This window comes from Spermophilus citellus (genome assembly GCF_964194105.1).
Source record: "Spermophilus citellus genome assembly, chromosome: 1".
Taxonomy (NCBI): Eukaryota; Metazoa; Chordata; class Mammalia; order Rodentia; family Sciuridae; genus Spermophilus; species Spermophilus citellus.
Genome location: NC_138182.1, coordinates 251,442,713 through 251,462,259, shown reverse-complemented (window position 1 = coordinate 251,462,259; position 19,547 = coordinate 251,442,713). Strand labels below are relative to the sequence as shown.

General features: G+C 33.6%; 1 protein-coding gene across 3 annotated transcripts in view; it reads right to left on the bottom strand.

The window, feature by feature from the left end:
* Positions 1–692: 692 nt before the first annotated feature.
* The window catches only part of PAIP1 (poly(A) binding protein interacting protein 1), a 28,271-nt gene continuing 9,416 nt past the window's right edge, over positions 693–19,547 (bottom strand). For 2 of the 3 annotated variants that reach the window (XM_081294616.1, XM_081294618.1), the window contains exons 4-11: positions 16,440–16,552; positions 12,524–12,635; positions 9,584–9,709; positions 8,528–8,634; positions 7,914–8,031; positions 7,002–7,056; positions 3,136–3,229; positions 693–1,058 (exon numbers count right to left, since the gene is read on the bottom strand). In XM_081294616.1, coding sequence (XP_081150742.1) covers positions 965–1,058; positions 3,136–3,229; positions 7,002–7,056; positions 7,914–8,031; positions 8,528–8,634; positions 9,584–9,709; positions 12,524–12,635; positions 16,440–16,552 — 819 coding nt within the window. In that variant the 3' untranslated portion in view covers positions 693–964. Of the gene's footprint in view, positions 1,059–3,135; positions 3,230–7,001; positions 7,057–7,913; positions 8,032–8,527; positions 8,635–9,583; positions 9,710–12,523; positions 12,651–16,439; positions 16,553–19,547 lie in introns of all 3 variants that reach the window. The other variant, XM_081294617.1, reaches the window with a different exon arrangement.

The following is a 19,547-nucleotide window of genomic DNA, read 5'->3' as shown; positions in this document are numbered from 1 at the left end:
AGATGTACCAAGTGTAAAACAGTGGGTTATTAACAGAACTATTTACATGCATATTTACAAGCAACCCTTTTATATGTACAAGTTTTAGTTAGTTGAAAAAAGATTTGACATTAAGTAAAAATACTATTTAAATAGGGTTGAGGTGGTACCACATTATAGTAAAAGTATTAGAAAAGTGATCCTCAAGGTATATCAATTACAAAGCAGATGAAAACGTGAAATATCTAGTAAAATTCTCTAATTTAAAAAAAAAGTGAATGCAATCCATGCTACAAAATAAAAGTGAGAAAGCCATATAAATAAAAGCAGAATAATGTTCTAGGCCTTGAGTGAAGTGAAACAAAAAACAATTCTTGAATTAGAATAAATCCTCAGTGAAGAGTGAGTCTTGGTGGTTTAGTTGGAGAGTTCTAAGGTTTTTTTGTTTTGTTTTTTTCCATTAATGACACTTTTAAAGCCCTTGGTATCCAATAACATCTACATATGTAAATCAGTTGTTGATATATTCCAAGACCCTTAAAGATTTTCATGATTGTGATTAATATGAGATATGTCAAACTGAAATAAAATCTATAAGTCATACCTAAGAAAAGAATGCTACATTTTTTGCAGTAATATGTATTTCTAGGCTAAGACTTTTCCCCTCAAGAACTTAAAAGTATCTAACCAGCTAGCAAAATTTACTTTCAACATTTCATTTATTTCAAAATCAATTTTATTGCAGCCAAAACAGTGGAATTAACTGTACATAATAAACTATTTTATATATATACACATTTTAAGTTATAGGGAATAAAGTTTATTTTGGCAGATAGTGTTAAACAAAATTAAAGTTGCATACATTAGTAACATAACTCAACATCCTTAATTTGGTATAAGTGTGACACATTTTCTTGCTTTCCTGTGTTCTGCTAAATCACCATACCTAAACTGTTTTATAAAACTGATATGCTGAAATTTAACTTTACTGTTTTCGCTTACGCTCTGATTCCAAACAAAACTTTTCATAAGCTTCTTCAATCTCTGGGTCCATCTCATCATCAATATCATCCAAATATCTGTAAAAGCCAAAGATGATTCAGAAGTTTAATATTTTTCAATTTATAAAGATATAAAGCCACAAAAAATTGACTATTTTCCTAGTTTGAATTATGATAGAAAACAAGCCTAATTTCAGAGTTGCCTAAAAATGGCAGTCCCCAGAAAACCAAATGCTTATTTTGATAAGTAAACTTTTACACCAATTCTGAGTTCCTTGTATTGAAGATTGTTATATTTTCATATTTATTGATCTAAAAGTTAACCAAGGCTTGACATATCAGTCTTAAACTCCAAGTTTATATTATCAACTTACACCTTATCATTAAACAAGTACGCTTTAACTAGAAAATAATTTCACATATGCCATTCACCTTTGGTGATGCTTTAATATTTCATGTCTGCTTAACACCAGGAAATATTATCCTTTCTATGGTTACATCTACTTAACATCAAAAAAGTGTTATTCCTGCTATGGTTACTTCTAAATGACTAGTTAGTCACACTTCCACTTACCTGGAAGTAGACTTCTATAATAGGAAGTTACTTTTTAGATCATCTATTGCAGATTTTTCCCCTCAATTATTAGAAAGTTTAAGGAACTCTTGCTTTCTAAGTATTTGGGGGAAGAGGAGGACATAAAGTGCCAATTAAGGACTTAATCTACTCATTCTTACTGAATTTCCCTAGCCATCTTAAAAAGACAGATACTGCTATCATTTTAGTTTTTTAAATATTTGAAGAGACTTTAAAAGAGACACCTTGGGAAGTTTGTTGGCTATGTATATGGCAGGAATAGAATTTGATTCAAGATCTTTTCCCTTTTCTACATCTTTGCTCCCCACCACATGATGCTGTCTACATTGCCCTCCCACCCTATCTGCCAATAATCCCTTCTACCTTTACAAGTGTAACCAAAGTATTTTGCCAATGCTATCAACTGGTGACGAGTCATTATCTTTCAGATTCTTCCCCATTTCCAATACAAGGCTATGTGCTGAAACAACCATGAGTTCATTAGGGCAAAAGAGTATGATGTTTACTGAATAAACTTTAGAGACTATCCTGAAGCCAATGCCAAAAATTGTTTTTACCATCCAGTGGTATATCAAGCAGGACTAAGCCTTCCTAGTCCTGCCCGGATACTTAAATCCTTGTATTTTGACAATAAACCAGTATAAAAACATAGAGCAACATTATATTTCTAGATCCTAAATGACTTATAGTTAACATCACTAAAATGGAGGCAGTTCATTTTTTTTTAAACCAAGAACATACATGAGATGAGAAATTAGAAATATTAAAGCCAAACAAAACTTATCCCCTCCACCCACCACCTCCTGCTTCGGAAGAAAAAAACCTAAGTAGCTTGTCAAAATATACATGAACTGTTAACTAAGCTGGGAAAGTGGCAGGTGAAGAAACAGATATGAAAACTATAACTTATATCTCCCTGTCAGCCCAAATATTTCTATATAGTAATGTGTTTTCTTCACTTTTCATCTATCCTTTAAACAACTAAGATTTGAGCCTTTTACTATTGCCAGAAAGCTGTCAAGTATATTAAATTTTCATTTAGTTGAAGGTACTATTATTCTTATCTTACAGATGGAGAATCAGGCAAAGAATCTGCCCAGACCTTATACTAAGTATTAGAGCTTCTTAAAATCTAGGTATAATAGAATCTTTTTTTAAAAAATCACACTCTAGCATACTATCATTTAAGTTTTTCCTTCTCAACTATAGATTTCCAAAATCAGTCTATGAGATTTCCACATGATTTCTGAATATTTTTAGTATACAAGAACCTCTATACAGTATACTGTTAACACTATCAAATCAAGATGCTATTCTTGAGCTGGGGTTTGGCTCAATGGTAGAGCACTTGCCTAGAATGTGTGAGGCACTGAGCTTGATTATCAGCACTGCAAATAATTAAAATAAAGGTCCATTGATAACTAAAAAAATATTTTTTAAAATGCTATTCTTTCAATAAAAATAAAATGCTATTCTTTCATAATTTTTTTAGTCTAATCTCCATCTAAAAATTAGCCACAGAAACTTCACAAAGAAAATCAGTAATTAAAGAGAACTTACGGATCACCACCCCCTGATAAATCTGTTCCATTTTCTTCATAATCTGGAAAAAAGTCCTCTCTTTCAAGTAATTCTTGATATTTCTCTTGGTAATCTATAAAACAGGAAAAAAACTAAATGCTAAAAAAATAAATCATGAAATGACCAGCTATCTCTAAAAATTCTTTTTAACATTATGACTGATATTTAAACAGACAGAATATGAAAAATAGCTTTCATAAAACATATTCCAATTGGCTTGCTGTTATGGTTTGGATATAGGATATCCCTCCTACAAACTCTTGTTAATGCAGAAAAATTAAGAAGTAAATTGATAAGCTTACTAAAACTGTAACATAATCAGCCCATCGGAGTTTGAGAATGGACAGACTGAGTGTGGTAACTATGGGTAGGAGGGGTATGCCTAGAGGAGGTGGGTTGCTGGGGGCATGTTCCAGAAGGGTACATCTTCCCTGTGGCCCCTTTTTCTGCTTCTTGACCCTGTCATGAGTTGAGCAGCTTTCCTCTACTGGGCCCTTCCCTCATGATGTGTTGCCTCATTTCTCTTGGGCCCAGAGCAATGGAATTGGCCAAACATGGACTGAGACCTCTCTAAAACCACAATCCTCAAATAAAACTTTTCCTTCTTTAAACTGTTCTTGTCAGGTATTTTGGTCACAGTGATGAAAAAGCTAACTACTAAACACTTGCTTTTGCCCCATAGCATGTTCATAAATCTTAACTATATACAATACTCCTCTAAATTTGGAAATCAAATCAGAGTACATTCATTTGATTTCCAAATCAGAGTACATTCCATAGTCAAGATGTACGCTATTTGCACACTCTATGCTGCTTCCCATTCAAACAAAATAGTGGCTACATGACTATTTTGGAAGAACACTTTCTTCCATACTCTTATTATTCCTTCCTCCACACAGGAAAATTTCAATCAAATATTCCTAGCTTCCAGCTCCCTCTTTGCTCCTCCTCAAGAAAGTAAAGTAAGCTCTCTGGCTATCTGGTAATGGCAACTTGTTCAATCCAATAAGGCTAACCTACCAAAGGTTCTGAGTGTAGACGATTTTCTTTTACCTTCCCTTACCAACCCAAAAAGGAAGCTACCTGGTGTAGGTTTCAGCTCTGCCAAGTTTCACTAAGTCCAAGTCTCCCAAGGTGCTAGAGGTAACATAGCTACCAGCTATTGCAGGCAGGTAGTTACTTGGTACTTTTTTAGATTAACGTGAATCTGTTGAGTCTTTGCCTCTGAATAAAATGGATTAATTTATTATAGCTAATTACCTTCAAATTAGTTTCTTATGAACAGAAGTCACCTCAAGTTTTGAGAGGATACCATGTTATTCCAAGGCTGTCAGTCTATAAAACTCATTTAGCTTCAAGGGTTGGTAATATTTTGACTTCAAATGTGGCAACTTAGAGACAATTTTAATCATAAAACCTTCCTGTTACAATGCTTGGAGGTACTAGATAAGACACTCTTTTAAATATTATGGATATAATTACAAAAAAATCAAGCCACCAGATGACTAATGAAAAATAACTGAAAGCCATCCATAGCTAATACAGCTGCTACAGCAGGGAAGGTGACAGATGATTCGAATCTCAGAGACTAAGGAGCTTGGAAAGATGAGAAAACAAGATCTTGGGTCCATGTGAAAAAGGAAATGAATCCATGTTCCACATTCATCAAACCCAAAACCCTCCAAGGGTTAATAGCTTAAACAAAAGATGGGAACAGGGAAAATAATTCAGTGGCAAAGATAGATTACAAGGAAGTTTGGATGTTAGTCTGGATTTGGAATGGGGACAGAGCACTCATGAACTCCTGGGGAAACCAGTTTCTTAACAATGAGCCTATAACTCAAATTTCTACTATCCATATAAAAAACTCTGACAAACAAAAAAGTTAACTTGTTCCATATCAGTAATATCCCTGTGGCTCCTGACAGAAGCCTATGTAAAAATCATTTTGGATTCTTAAACTCTAAGCCACAGAGGTTTTAATAAAGAAAAACAAAAGACAGTTAAATCACTAAAGCATTCATATAAAGCCATAATATATATAACTTAAAATAGTTTAGGGAAAAAGTGTGAACAGGACAAAAATGATGAAGTAAATTGAGTAAACTATTAACAAAAAAGTATGCCTGAGTAAAGAGTAGATGGATATTTTTGTGTAATTTTTACTTTTGCTACTTTTCTGTGAATTTGTTAAAATTTTCATTTGGAAATTATTTCAAAGACAATTAAGGATGAACTTTCAATAAAAATATCATGATGTAAGGCAACAATTTGTGTGAAAATCAAATAACAGAGTAAGACTAAAAAGAAAATAAAACAAAAATATGAAAACAAAAACAAGCTTAGACAGAATGAGAAAAGATTTGAAACTCCATGGTCAAGGTAACTTGAAAAAAATGCAAAAAAAATCAATTTGAGAAAAATCACTATAAATCAGACAAACAGGTTAGACAAAGAACAAAGAATCAATGTGAATCTAGGTAACTGAAGATTAAGTGAAGAAACAAGATTTGTATTACCAGACATGGCAGACTTATGGCAAAATAATAATTAAGGGGGTGGTATTGGTGTAGAAAGGGTACATAAGATCCACATGAACAAACGAGGTACACAGCGAAGAACAGAGAGACTTCTAACTAAAAGAGGAAGGATGATGACTAAATACTTGTTGGTGAGCAAGACTACAAAAATATTTAATTCTTACCATATCCCATATATAAATAGTAGCCAGGTAGATGAAAGACATAAAAAGCAACAAGGCAAGACTTTTAAAAGAAAAATGGAATTTGAGAGTGGTTAAGAAAAACCACAGGAAGCAGAAACAAGACATACATTATAAACAAAACAGAAAGCAAATGCTATAAGAAGATAACTGAAACCCTCAGCCAAGATCATCTTTTTCTAAACTACATAAGGAATTACAAATCAGTAAGAAAAATAATTAGAACAGAAACATCGGCAAAAAAATACAAATAGTAAATTGTCAAAAGCGAAAATCAAAAGGTCAACAGAAAAATAAATTTAGTATGACTAGTCAGGAAATAAAATGACAGGATAGAATTTCATACAATCTGACAAAAATTAAAATCTGATCACAAACGTTGCCAAGGATAAGGGGCAGGAAACCTCATGAGCTGCTGGTAGGACTATTAAATGGCATGATCACGTTGGAAAGCAATTTAGCAAGTAACTTAATTCCACTTCCTCACCCAAAATAAGAACTTCTTTGTGATAGAGGAACATTATAATCAATGCCTGCTATTCAGAGCAAACAGTAAAATCCCAACCATATATGACTAAATACTTGCTGCTTATAGTTTGAACCAAATAAAAGAAAATTCTCTTGCTCACCCTACAGCTCCATCTATCACTGTTAAAATTATCTTTCTATAAACGACCCTTTTCTGGAAGGAGAAGTATATACAGATTTAGATTTTAATTAACTTTGAATCACTATTAATAAAAATCTGTAATTCTTAATATCTATAGTATTAACACACAAAAGTTGCTGACTATGTAGTAAAATAGAACCATCTTTCCCTTCCACCCTATATCTTAAAGTTTAAGAGTATAAAAACAAAACACTAAGGAGAAATATGAAATAAAAACGGCTGCATTTAATTGAAGGATTCTTCTAATTCTTAATTGTTAAAGTAGAATGACCAGACACTATACAGTCAAATTTTCATTTGAAATGGCATGTGGTCAATATAAAATATAAAGAATATTTCAGAGTACATTGAAGTCATCAAAAAAGCTACAAATCTGTACTGGTGAGGAATGGTTTTCTGTAATTTATTACTTTACCAAAAATAAGAAGGCAAAAAATATGACAGACCACATACCTGGATCAGCTGCAGTGAAAGGAACACCATCAGATGTATAAAATGTCGGTTCATTCTAGGATGCAAAGTGATAAAAATATATAATCATTTTCAGAATTTTTAAAATACCTTTATTTTATTTGTTTATTTATTTTTTATGTGGTGCTGGGAATCGAACCCAGTGCTTCATGCATGCTAGCAAGTGCTCTACCACTGAGCCACAACCCAGCCCCATTTTCAGAGTTTTTAAAAATATATTAATTAGTACAGAATGACTGATGTTACTATCTGCACTTGATAATGCAAGAATAAGCAAAAAACCTTTCACTTTTCAGCAGCCATTTCATTTCACTAGGAAAGTATAATTTTCAGATTTTTATTCTATTATGCCCTTATAGTTCTAACTCTGCAGTCTAATGTCCATCATATTCCTGGTGAATAATCTATTATGCATTATGATTTTGTGTCAGTTCATTTTTAGCTGTGGTTCCCCCTGCCCTACCACAGCTTTAAGAATTTCTAAGACTGGGGTTGTAGGTACATTTCTCCATAGCTGCTTTATGTCTGGTCATGTCAGAAGCTACAGGACACCATTAGCCTGTAACTATTTTCACTTTATTTTACTTTACCACAACATATAAAATCTGAAATGCAGGACTTTGGCTGGTTTTTCTAGGAAAAACTCCTGGCATCTCAAGGCTTGGACTTAAGCATAATCAATCTCCCTTTCCATTGGATAGACTTTTCTCTAATCCACCCTCTTTTCACTGGAGGATTTCTTCTCTTTATTTACCTAGCCTGCTGATTCCTATGTGATTCTAAGTTTGAGAAAAGTATTATTAGGAACTGAATTATTAGAATAGCTTTATATAACTAACTTCCAAAACTGAATTCAAGCAGTAAGCAAAATTTAAAATATAAACACTGACATACCATAAAGTAGTTAGGATCATTTTCAGGTGTTGCTTCTCTGTATGTTGAAGTTGCATGGACTCTACCCCAGTTACTTGACCGGAGTTCAACAAGTTTCAAGAGCATCTGTTTTACATCTCTGCAGAAAGAAGTTGAAAATGCGTTTAACGCATCCACCATTAAGCGCTGTCAGGTTCTAAAATACAGACTCATAAAACTTTATACCCTAAATTTACATATATACCCAATGCTTTATAATTTTCTAGACATTTCCTAAAAAGATATAATTCATTTTTTAATTTTTATTTTTAAAACAGATTTTAAATTTGTCCCACCTATCGGGTTCTTAAAGGCAACAATTACCCTTTAAACATTTGGTCCTTTACTATGCTTGCAGTAGTTCTTTATGCAAATAAATTAAAGTCTTTTTTTATTTTTCACTAGACTCATTTTTGGAAAACCTTAATTTTTTTTAAAACCTAAGAGAACAAAAATGACTAATGAGAAGGCACTTGTAAAATATACCTTTGAAGAAACTATTTGTGTAGATCAATCTGTAAAATTTCTATTACTTTGATGACGTATAGCAGATTAAAAAGAAAAGGTAACTGAAATCTACTGGCTTCTTTTCCTACCTGCTACAGTTTGCATCTAGGACAACATTTTCAATTCTCTGAATAATTTCTTCCATATCAGTTTTTCCTTTTTCCTTCCAGGCATCTTCCAAAACTGATCCTGTCAACTAAAAAAGCAGAAGTCAGTGAATTAAGGAATTTAATAGATAGAATTTTTGTTTCATTTCAGTGATTATATTCTATTCCCTATATTATCAAAGAGAGGCTATTACATTTTAATGAGCATGTCACTTTTTTAAGTGTATAACAAATACAGAAGTTTTGATTTAAAAACTCCATCAACAAAATAAATTGAGGATATAGAGACACAATTTACAGAAACTAATAAACAAATGATTAATAAACATGAAAGAATGCTTAAATGCACTACTGATCAGGAAAATGCAACGTAAAATGAGATTTTGTTTTTATTCTTCATCTATGACAAAAACCAAAACTTATTATATCTATCATTGTAACATGTAGAGAAAGAGGTATACTTGTTCACTACTGGTGGAAGTGCATTCTGATTCAATCATTTAAAAAGAAACTTTGGTGTTACTTGTAAATATGAAGTACACATGTTCACTGACCCACCAAATGTGAAGGAATTTCACCTACAGAAATATATACACACATAAACACATGATTAAAGATATCCAGCGGTGCTACAGTGGTTAAACTATAAGTAACCCAATATTCATGTATATAAATATAATGGAATAATAGGGAATTACTTAACACACAGTAAATCTGTATGCCACAGAAAGACCTAAGATCTTCATTAAGTGGGAAAAAAAGTCATAGAAGAATAAGATCTTTATTAGAGCACAGAAACATGAGAAGGGAAGGAAAGGGACTTTACAGATGGGAATGGGGTAAAGAACTTCTATTTTCCACTTTTAAATCATGCTTCTTATTTATACAATAAATGCATCTTGTATGGTTCTTCCAACATATTGGAGAAAGTAAAATGTCAAAGTTCAGTTTTAAAAACAATCTTGAATTCATTTATGTACTACACATTCCCTTCTCTACATTATAAATGCATAAACCAGTTAAATTTTAGTAAAGTACCTTCAGTAATTTTACTGCACAAATTAAGTTGTCATCCATTGGATTAGAGAAGAGGGCATTCAGCAATTCTCGAAGACCAACCTGAAGGATATCTGCTCTTGTAACCTGTCCATTTGTTCCCTTGATCTTTCAGGACAAAAATAAAATTAAAAAAGCAACAATGCCCAAATATAATACAATACATAAATGGTCTAACAAATACATGTTGGCAAAATAAGTCTCTTAAATACAATAATCAGAGGAACACACTCTAGTTGTCTCCACAGAATTCATTATAATTACTGTATATGTAAATAAGACCTCTATTATATAAAATTGAAAAACAGGTAAATTTTAATCCTGTTAATCACAAGTATGACCAAGAAAATTTGATGTTACTGATTATACAGCATGCTTTCATTTAAGCTACCAACTTATCGATAACAAAACTTTTTTTTAAATTATTTTTTAGTTGTAGTTGGACAAAATGCCTTTATTTTATTTATTTTTATGTGGTGCTGAGGATCGAACCCAGGGCCTCGCACATTCTAGGCGAGCACTCTACCACTGAGCCACAACCCCAGCCCTCACAAAACATTTTATTCCACTTCTTTATTCTGTTCTAGAATACTGTTTTGCATTAGCAGTATACATATCCATCTCATCTGCTATAAGAATTTTAGATGCAGTTACTATGCCATATCTATACTCCCCACAGAACTAGCATCATTATTTCCACATAGGAAATGCTCAAAGGTATACTTAAAAAAGACTCGTAAGGAACATTTTAAACAGGTTCTCTTATTTTGGCTCATATAAAAATCAGTCTGAGGGCTGGGATTGTGGCTCAGTTGTAGAGTGGTTGCCTAGCACGTGGCGAGGCCCTGGGTTTGGTCCTCAGCACCACATAATAATAAATAAATAAAGATATTGTGTTCAACTACAACTAAAAAATAAAATATTTTTTAAAAATCAGACTGAAAAAGAGTAAGGTATGAGATTTTTTTAAAAATTAAATCCTCCTTTGGTTTAAAAAAAAATGATAATAAATTAGGGACTGGACAGAGACTTTTAGATATCCTGAAGGAGATACACATTTGATAGCAGATTCATTTGTCTACTTATGTTTAAAATATTATGGTGTTTGCATTAAACTCTCAAATAAGGATTTAAGAATCTCTAAAACTGTTTCTTGGATTCAATTAAAAAATAAATCCAGACGGGTGCAGTAATGCACACCTAAAATCCCAGTGGCTCACAAGACTGAAGCAGGAGGATGGAGAGTTCAAAGACAGCCTCAGCAAAAGTGAGGTGCTAAGCAACTCAGTGAAACCCTGACTCTAAAGAAAATATAAAATAGGACTAGAGATGTGGCTCAAGGGTTGAGTGCCCCTGAATTCAATCCCTGATACCCTAAAATAAACAAACAAATAAATCCATTACATAGCAAGATTCAACATTTGTCTACTAACAAGCATATAACCAAGCATATCACCTAAATTTACAAAATTGTTCAATTATAGGCTTTGTACAAATGCAATTGTTTTTGGCACTGGAAATTGAACCCAGAACAGTTATAATTACTCTATATGTAACACAACCCCAGCCCCTCATTTCACTTTTGATGAGCCACATCCCCAGCCCTTTTTATTTTTTTGATAGGGTCTCAAATTGCTACATTGCTTAGGGCCCAAGTTTTCTGAGGCTAACCTCGAACTTGTGATACTCCTTCCTCAGTCTCCCAAGTTGCTGGGATTATATGCATGCACCACCACACCTGGCTACCACTGCATTTTTATATGGAAGATGAATATAAAAACAGGGGGGAAAATACTATTCTTGAGGCTGGGGACTGAGGAGATGCTGATCAAATGGCACAAAATTTCAGTTACAAAGAAAGAGTAAGTTCAAGAGATCTGTTCTACAACATAGTAACTAATTTAACAATATATCATACTTAAAAACTGCTAAGAGTAGATTTGAAATGTTCTTACTGTAAGATACATAATTCATGTTAAATAGCTTGATTTAGTCACTCTCCAATATGTTTATATATACACATCAAAACATGTTATAAACCATAAATATTTAATCTTTACTTAAAAACTTAAGAAAAATTTAAAAAAGAACTACTGTGGGTGAATCAGAGTGAAAAGTGTAAATTCTCTCCTCTTCAATCAAAGCTTGTTGTGTTCAGGGCTGGGGATGTGGTTCAGTGGTAAAATGTCTGCCTGGTATGCACAAGGCTCTGGGTTGATCACCAGTACCACAAAAAAAAAAAAAAAAAGGTATTGAAGTTTGGTGTTCTGCTGAGTAAGCTGCTTTGAGCTGTGGTCTAAAGTAAACACACTAAGCATATATTTTTTTTTTTCACACTAAGCATATTAATATTTATGATGCAAGGACTCTCAGGTATGACCCTCTCTCAAAAGTCCAAGCACACATGTAAACAACTACAGCTTCCTAAAAATACGAAAGGACTTAAAAGCTCAGTAATTATTTTCCAACATCCTGCCCATAAGAAACAAATGTTACAGTTGCTCCTTTAAAATACAGACATTGGGCTGGGGTTGTGGCTCAGTGGTAGAGCACTTGCCTCGCCCTGGGTTCGATCCTCAACACCACATAAAAAATAAGTAAATAAAGGTACTGTGTCTATCTACAACTAAAAATATTTTAAAATAAAATATAGACATTACCATTGAGTAGGCACTGAAATGATTTGCTTTCCCACTCCCTCCTTTCATTTCACCTTTTAATATTTATTTTTATGTGGTGCTGAGGAACAAACCCAGCACCATGTACGTGCTAGGCGAGCACTCTACCACTGAGCCACAATCCCAGCCCCTGATTTCACTTTCGATGTTGTAAAAGTACAATATGAACAAAAAATTCTTATTGAGATCAATTTATATTTTCAGGCCTTGTTAACCCTTAAAAAATATATATATATCATCTCACCTCCAAGTTAAGATAAAGTTCTCCCAGAAAGAGTACAAATGCATGAAATCGTTTTCGAGTCACTTCATCTCCTTTTGAAGCTTGATCTTTAACTTCATATTCAGTCCGACATCTAACAGAGACATATCTTTAATGATCTCACATTGTTTTGTCTTTTTAAGTAGCCAAACAAGATGACCATTGTCAGTTTGGTTGTCCACAACAACGGAGGCAAGCACAATGACCCAATGCCCCGATTTTCTCTAAAAGTGTTCCCTTCTATTGTAAGGACATTTATATTATCTTTTCAGACTAAGCCTCTCCCAGTTTTAAAAAATTACAAATAAAACTATCAGATAAATTTTTTGTTTGTTTTGTTTTTGTTTTGGGAGGGGGAAGAGTACTGGGAATTGAACCCAGGGGCACTTTGCCATGGAGCTACATACCCAATCCTTTTTACCTATTTTTGAGATAGGGTCTAAGTTTCTGAAACTGGCCTCAAATTTTCAATCATCCTGCCTCAGCCTTCTGAGTTGCTATGGTTACAGGTATGTGCCATCATACCTGGCAGTTTGTAATACGTTTAAGCACTATAGGTTCCATGAGGTTCAGAGCATACTGGTGCCAAAAGGGGAAAGGGAAGCCTCATCTTATGTCTCATGGGGCTTACTGTTAAGAAAGCACTACTTTTATTTAAACTGTCTCAAGTTTTCTACTTTTTTGAATATAAGAACTTTGTAGTGGATCTTTCAAAACACAGATGGACTCTAATTAAGCTAAAAAAAATGAATTTTTAAGTTCACTATTTTTTTTTTTTTTTTACTTCCCATTATACACAGAGGAATATTCTAGGAAGAAAAATCTCTTCGGTTGAAATCACAAAATACAAAGCAATCGGTTTGGTCTTTATTTTCAATGGAAAATGAAGGTGTCAAATAGCCTTACACAGGTAACAAAAAGTACTGTTCCTGGAGCTTTTCATCCAGTTCCCACAGGCATCTAATTGGTCATGGTAAGCCTGTCACTGCTTTTCCAAGTGAATGAATACTAGTTACTGATACTAAAATGAATTGGATTTTTAAAAGTTTACCACTGTTAAAGACATAAGCCATTTGTTTTATAAAATTGATTTTGACAGCTGTTCTTTTACCAAAAAGGGAGACTGAATGGCTTTCATATAGCCAATTTATGTTTGTCTCCCTTTCCCCTGCTTTATTGAGCAGGGGCGGGGGGGATACTGGGGATTGAACTCAGGGGCACTCAGCCACTGAGTCACATCCCCAGCCCTATTTTGTATTTTATTTAGAGACAGGGTCTCACTGAGCTCCTTAGCGCCTCACTGTTGCTGAGGCTGGCTTTGTACTGGAGATCATCCTGTCTTAGCCTCCCAAGGCGCACCTGGCCTCCCTGACTTTTTTTTTTTTTTTTTTTTAAAAGCAAAGTCAAAGAAATCCTGTCTTGCTTGGGCATATAAGCTATGCTAGGTTCACACTGTGATCAATTCCAATGCTTACAAACCATTATTAATTGAGCAGTATCTTCTGTTTTAGCCAAATATTTTAAAATATTAGCTTCTCTCATACACTAAATTCCTCATCGGAAAAGTCTGAATGCTTATAGACGAAATGCTCTGGTTAATAATGAAAAACAATTAATGCTAACAGTTTTCCAAGCACCATGTTGGCTACTTTTTTGTGTATTACAACTTTGTAGTAAGAGTTTTGAAGAAACCAACTTTTTATTTTGTAAAATGCTAAGACCATGAGATTGTACATTAGGACATGCTGATATATGTGCAAAAGCAAATTACATCCCTGTCCCTGGTACAAGGTCAATTATTAGGTGAAAGTCCCTAAGCTGCTTAAAGCTAAACATTTTTTATTATAAAAGCAATGTTTTTATTTCAGAAAGGTAAAAATGGAAAAAGACCAAAGTTGCCCCCAATATCACAGCAACCAAGAGGTTGGTGGTGAAGCTACCTTCACTCTAACAAACTGTGTACCAAAGTGAAGAATCATCCACTTGTATCATTAGCGTTTCTACACAGTATCACCTTTGACAGTATTATAATACTGTAGAAGTATTCAAAGCAAACCAGAAAAATGGTTCTCAACAACAGCTATATAGTAGAACTACTTAGCTTAGAAAGAAAGAGGGGGCCAAGGGAGAAAGAGACCAAAACACCAGTTTCCACCTCAGTCTAATTATACCCTGTACTCCAGAGGAGAGGTCAGGGTCTCAGATCTATTTACATGTCTGGGTAACTGAAAGATACAGCCAGGAGTGAAGAGCTCTGAGGAATATGATGAAGGAAGCTTTCTAGCATCCTACTCTTGGGAAGAACCTTCTTTCTATCTGTCCAGAAGCTATAATTTGCATTTCTTTAAACATGGTTATATTTTTTCTTCTATAACTTTGTCATTTATATTTTTCCAAACTATACCTATCCAGAACCATTCCAAATATTTCAACTTTTTTAAGATACTAATCTTTTTCTTTTTCTTAATAGGTCTTTTAATATCAAATAAATGAGCCTACTGTCATGTGTTATAAGTTTCCTATTTTTACTTCATATAAATTAATGCTTTCCCCCCCTGTAACAATTTATATGTAACTAAATTTATTAATCTGTTTTAGGACCTATGGTTACATCTTACTTGAAAGAGCTTTCCTACCCCAAGATTTTTAATTGTCAAATGTTCCCCTTAGTATTTACTGTGGTACTTTTGAGTCTTTGATGTATTTGGAATTTAATTTGGTGTAGGGAATAAGACAGAAACCCATTTTTTCTTTCCCTGAATGGCTATCTAGTTGGGCTACCAGCAATTCATCTTTTACATATGCATTTGAAGTACTGCCTTCATCAAAAGCTTAATTTTTAATTAGCTCTGAGGTCTACTTTCAGAATTTTTTGTTGTTGGTACTGGGGATTGATCCCCGGGCAATTTAACATTGCCTGCCCTTTTTATTTTCTGAGACAAGATCTTGCTAAGTTGCCGAGACTGGCCTTGAGGTTGAGATCCTCCCATCTTGGCCTCTCAAATCACAGGATTACAGGCATGACCACCCCATCCAGCCACTTTTAGAACCTTTATTCAGTCCCATTGCAATTTAACCATACATTTAGAAAGCTGTGTTTTGTTTTTTGGTGATGGATATTGAACCCAGAGACCCGTGCTAAACTCATGTTCTACCACTGAGCTACATACTAAGTCCCATTAAATTATCTTTAAAGAAAGAATGAACCAAAGTATAATATACTTGAAGACAATCTGCTATTAAAGACTTCTCAAATAAGAAAATTAATTTTACCTATATTAGTTAATTAATTCAATACTATCCCCCAAATATAACAAATACCCACAAGGGTTTTATAATCCAAACACTGATTCTAAAGTTCTCTAGAGGAAACAAATATTAGATTCTACAAAAATGGAAAACTAAACCAGGTATTTAAAATATGAAGAGCCATTTTATAGCTATTATATGGTAATCAGAAGGAACAGAATAAGTGATAAATGAAATATAATAAAAGTCTTAATTCAAAACCCATATTTAAAAATGTAGTGTGATGAAGGTGGCAATTCAAATAAACCACGAAAAAAAATGAATTGGTCACTTTATTCTAATTTAAATAAAATCAGATCCTTTCTCAAACCAAAACTACGAAAGTACTCAAACACATAAATGATCATTTTTAAGATCTTGGAAAACAAGCCCCATCTAAATACAAAACCAATGGCAGAGATCATTATGGGTGGGAAAATGATATATTAGACGATAGCTTTTAATATTATGCAAATAAGAATGGTCCACCCTATTTTCCCTTGCAACTTTCTATAATGTATGATCTTTAGCAAAGAGGCTACCTTTAAATTTTTAATTTAAATCTAGCACATTTAAAGTAGTTTTCCTTTAATTTCATATTCACACTGACCTTTGAAGTAGTAATTGGCGGAAGTTGCCACTCTGTGGGCTTATCGTCAGATGATGGGACAGGTAATTACACAGGCGAGCTCCCATATAAGAGAAATTTGGGATAGACGTAGCCTTTTAAAAAGAAAGGTTTTGTGTGACAGAGATACACTGCTATTAATGCAAACACTAAGCAATATTTTAAAGAAGACAAAACATTTGAGCTCACAAAAATAACCATATAATACGGAAAAACAGGTTAAGTTTTTTGTCAGGCATAAGGAAATTAAGTTTACTCTCCCTCCCAAACATCAAGAATCACAAGTACAAAAACAAATGTTTTAGGTAAGTTCACCCCACCACCTCCATTTATATAATGTTACCAGAAAGCAATGAGCCATCTCTTGGTGCTAATACATTTTTACAGAAAACAGACATGTACGCAACCATGGTTGCATAGCTGCAAAATTATTGACCTGTGGTGTTTCTCAGGGACAGGACAGGAGACTTTGGTGGATAGCAGAACAGAACAAAAGTCCAAAGCCTTCTGCTTTATGACCCTAAATATCACTAAAACTGTCCGAGTTTTAGTTTGATTCCTAAAGAGAGGTGATTAATAGTAACTGGTACAAGAAAGTAAGAGTTAAAGAATATTTCAAAAATGATTGGGGTAAAGCGGAAATCAAAATAGCTAAGCTACCAAAGAAAAAAATGAAAAAACACTAAATATCAAAGATTGTGAGGTAGCCAAAGCAGCACTCATTTAATTGCAGTTTTAAAAAATACAGTAGAAAACATAGTTTACCACCTAATGGTAGGTTAAACACACACACACACACACACACACACACACACACACACACACGTTATGAGACATGGCCAAGTTCAAAAGGTTATCAACCAGGGATTTCAGAGCTAGCAAATGGCCTGATGGTCCTCCAACTTTCTGTTGGGTCTATTTACTAGGTGTGGTAACCTTGGACAAGTCTTAACTTCTCTGCTTAGATATGCATACAGTGAAGATAAGAGTGATAACTTACAACCACTGAGAATTAAATGGATTAATTTCATGTGAAGTGCTTAGCACTGCCTGGCATATAATAATCATAAAGCACTCTTTTTATTTCTATTTCCTTGCTTACATGTGATCATGTACATATCACAAAGGAGAAAAATGATTTCTCCTGATATATGTATAACAAAAGACTTGAAATTTAAACTTTTCCTATTTGTGTTTTCTTTAGTGTCTTCTTAAAAGTCATCACATATGATTTAGAGACTTTAAATTCTAAAAGGCTACTTCCTCATCTGTACCCCATTAACTCCTATAGACAACTGCTTTCAATTCTTTTCAACTGAAAAAGTTTTAACTTCTGTATTTCCATGTTATTTGGTTTTTTAATTTAGGTTTTATTTCTTACTAGTTTCCCACCATGTAAGATGAGATTTTAGCTTTCACCCTGCTCAAACCACCCCATTCTATTGTTTCCTAATCCCTTCACTTAGCAGTATGGCATTATCATGATTTTTGTTGTATTTGCACTTACAGCTTAACCATGTATCACATTAGTATTTCCTTTTTTGCAGAATTTTGTTTTCCCTAGATTCACTTTGTTTTTTATATTTTTCATTGATTTATCTCTAAATTCACCAGGTTATAATTTTATTCTCAATATCATTGAACACAGCAGGTGGGCTCATCTTGCTAGGGAAATCTTTCCTGTAGTCTTCCAAACTACTTGGTGAAGCCTGGCTGCATAAAACCTGATGTACATGTGGCTATTGTCTTGGACTCTCCTTTCAACATCATCTGGATAATTCACTTAGCCTACCCATAGAATTCCCCAATCCCCAATTGTCATGTCTTCACCTTTTGCTTAATTCCTTTTTTGGTAGAATGCCTCCCTCTGTTAACTTCTAAAGAAGTGTTAGAATGAAACTTCAAAATGGCTACCAGGTAGAAAAAGATTAGGAAGTCTAATTTTTCAAGACACTCATACTTTTTAGCCTCATTCCAACATTTTCTTAGTCTTTTAGAGATCCTGCACAGTAAACTCTGGTGATCCTCAACTGGTTTGGAAATCAATGTTAGATCTACCAAGTCGATTAACACTCACCCATCCACTGGGCTTTTATCTACTTTCCTTTTTTATCCTAATGGGCCTCTGTTTTTTTGTAAAACTGTCATTTTAGTGGTGTTTGCAGAGGAATAAAAGTTGAATGTCTATGTTTAATATACCATTTTTGATGAGGTCATCTACTGTTAGTTGTGATGAATGAATTTTCATAAATTACCTCAATAAAACGTAAAAGCTACTGGAAAAATCTGTGTATCAGGTCAATATACCACTGACCACAAAATGTTAAAACTTCAAATTATACTATTTGAAGATTTGGTTTCGAGACAAACAGTTGAAGCTTGTCAGACGCTCTATTCAGGCCTGAGGAACTATAATTATGCAGTCTACGGAATAGCTGAAATTCAATAGGGAAATAAGAAAAGCAAAAAGTAGTATTTTTGTTCTCATATTTCATATTCTTATCTCTTAATTCTTTTCAATCCATTTAGAAGCAGAAATAATGAATCAGATTCCCTAAATCTCAGACACTTCTTAAAAGCTAACAGTTGGCTACTAAATAATCTTATGGTCCAATAACAGTCTGTAACTTGGAAAAGTAGCCAAACATTATTAGGTAGGATATAATCATCAGCTTGCTTTTATGACCACTCTTCCATACATTCCAAAATTTAGTTGCTCTTTTGGCAATAATTTTAAAGACAAAATAAAATTTATATTTATTTTCAAGCCCTACTGTTTGGGGTCAGTCTCACACCAATCATAGACACTGTTGTCTTAAAAAGGCAGTGTTTTCTACTGCATCTTTCACCTTTAAAAAAATATTATGTGTCAATGACCAAGATGCTAAGATGAAAATTGAACACTGTGTAACAAAACAAAACAAAAAAAGCCAACTGATAGGACTTTCTACGAATTAAGGAACTGAGATGTAAATTTAAAAGTAGAAACATTAAAACTGAAGAGAAGACCATTTTCAGTCTGGCTATTTGCAAGAGATGCTTATGAGGCAAGAAAAGTTCTAACATTTCCCCCCTTCTACAATAATGCTA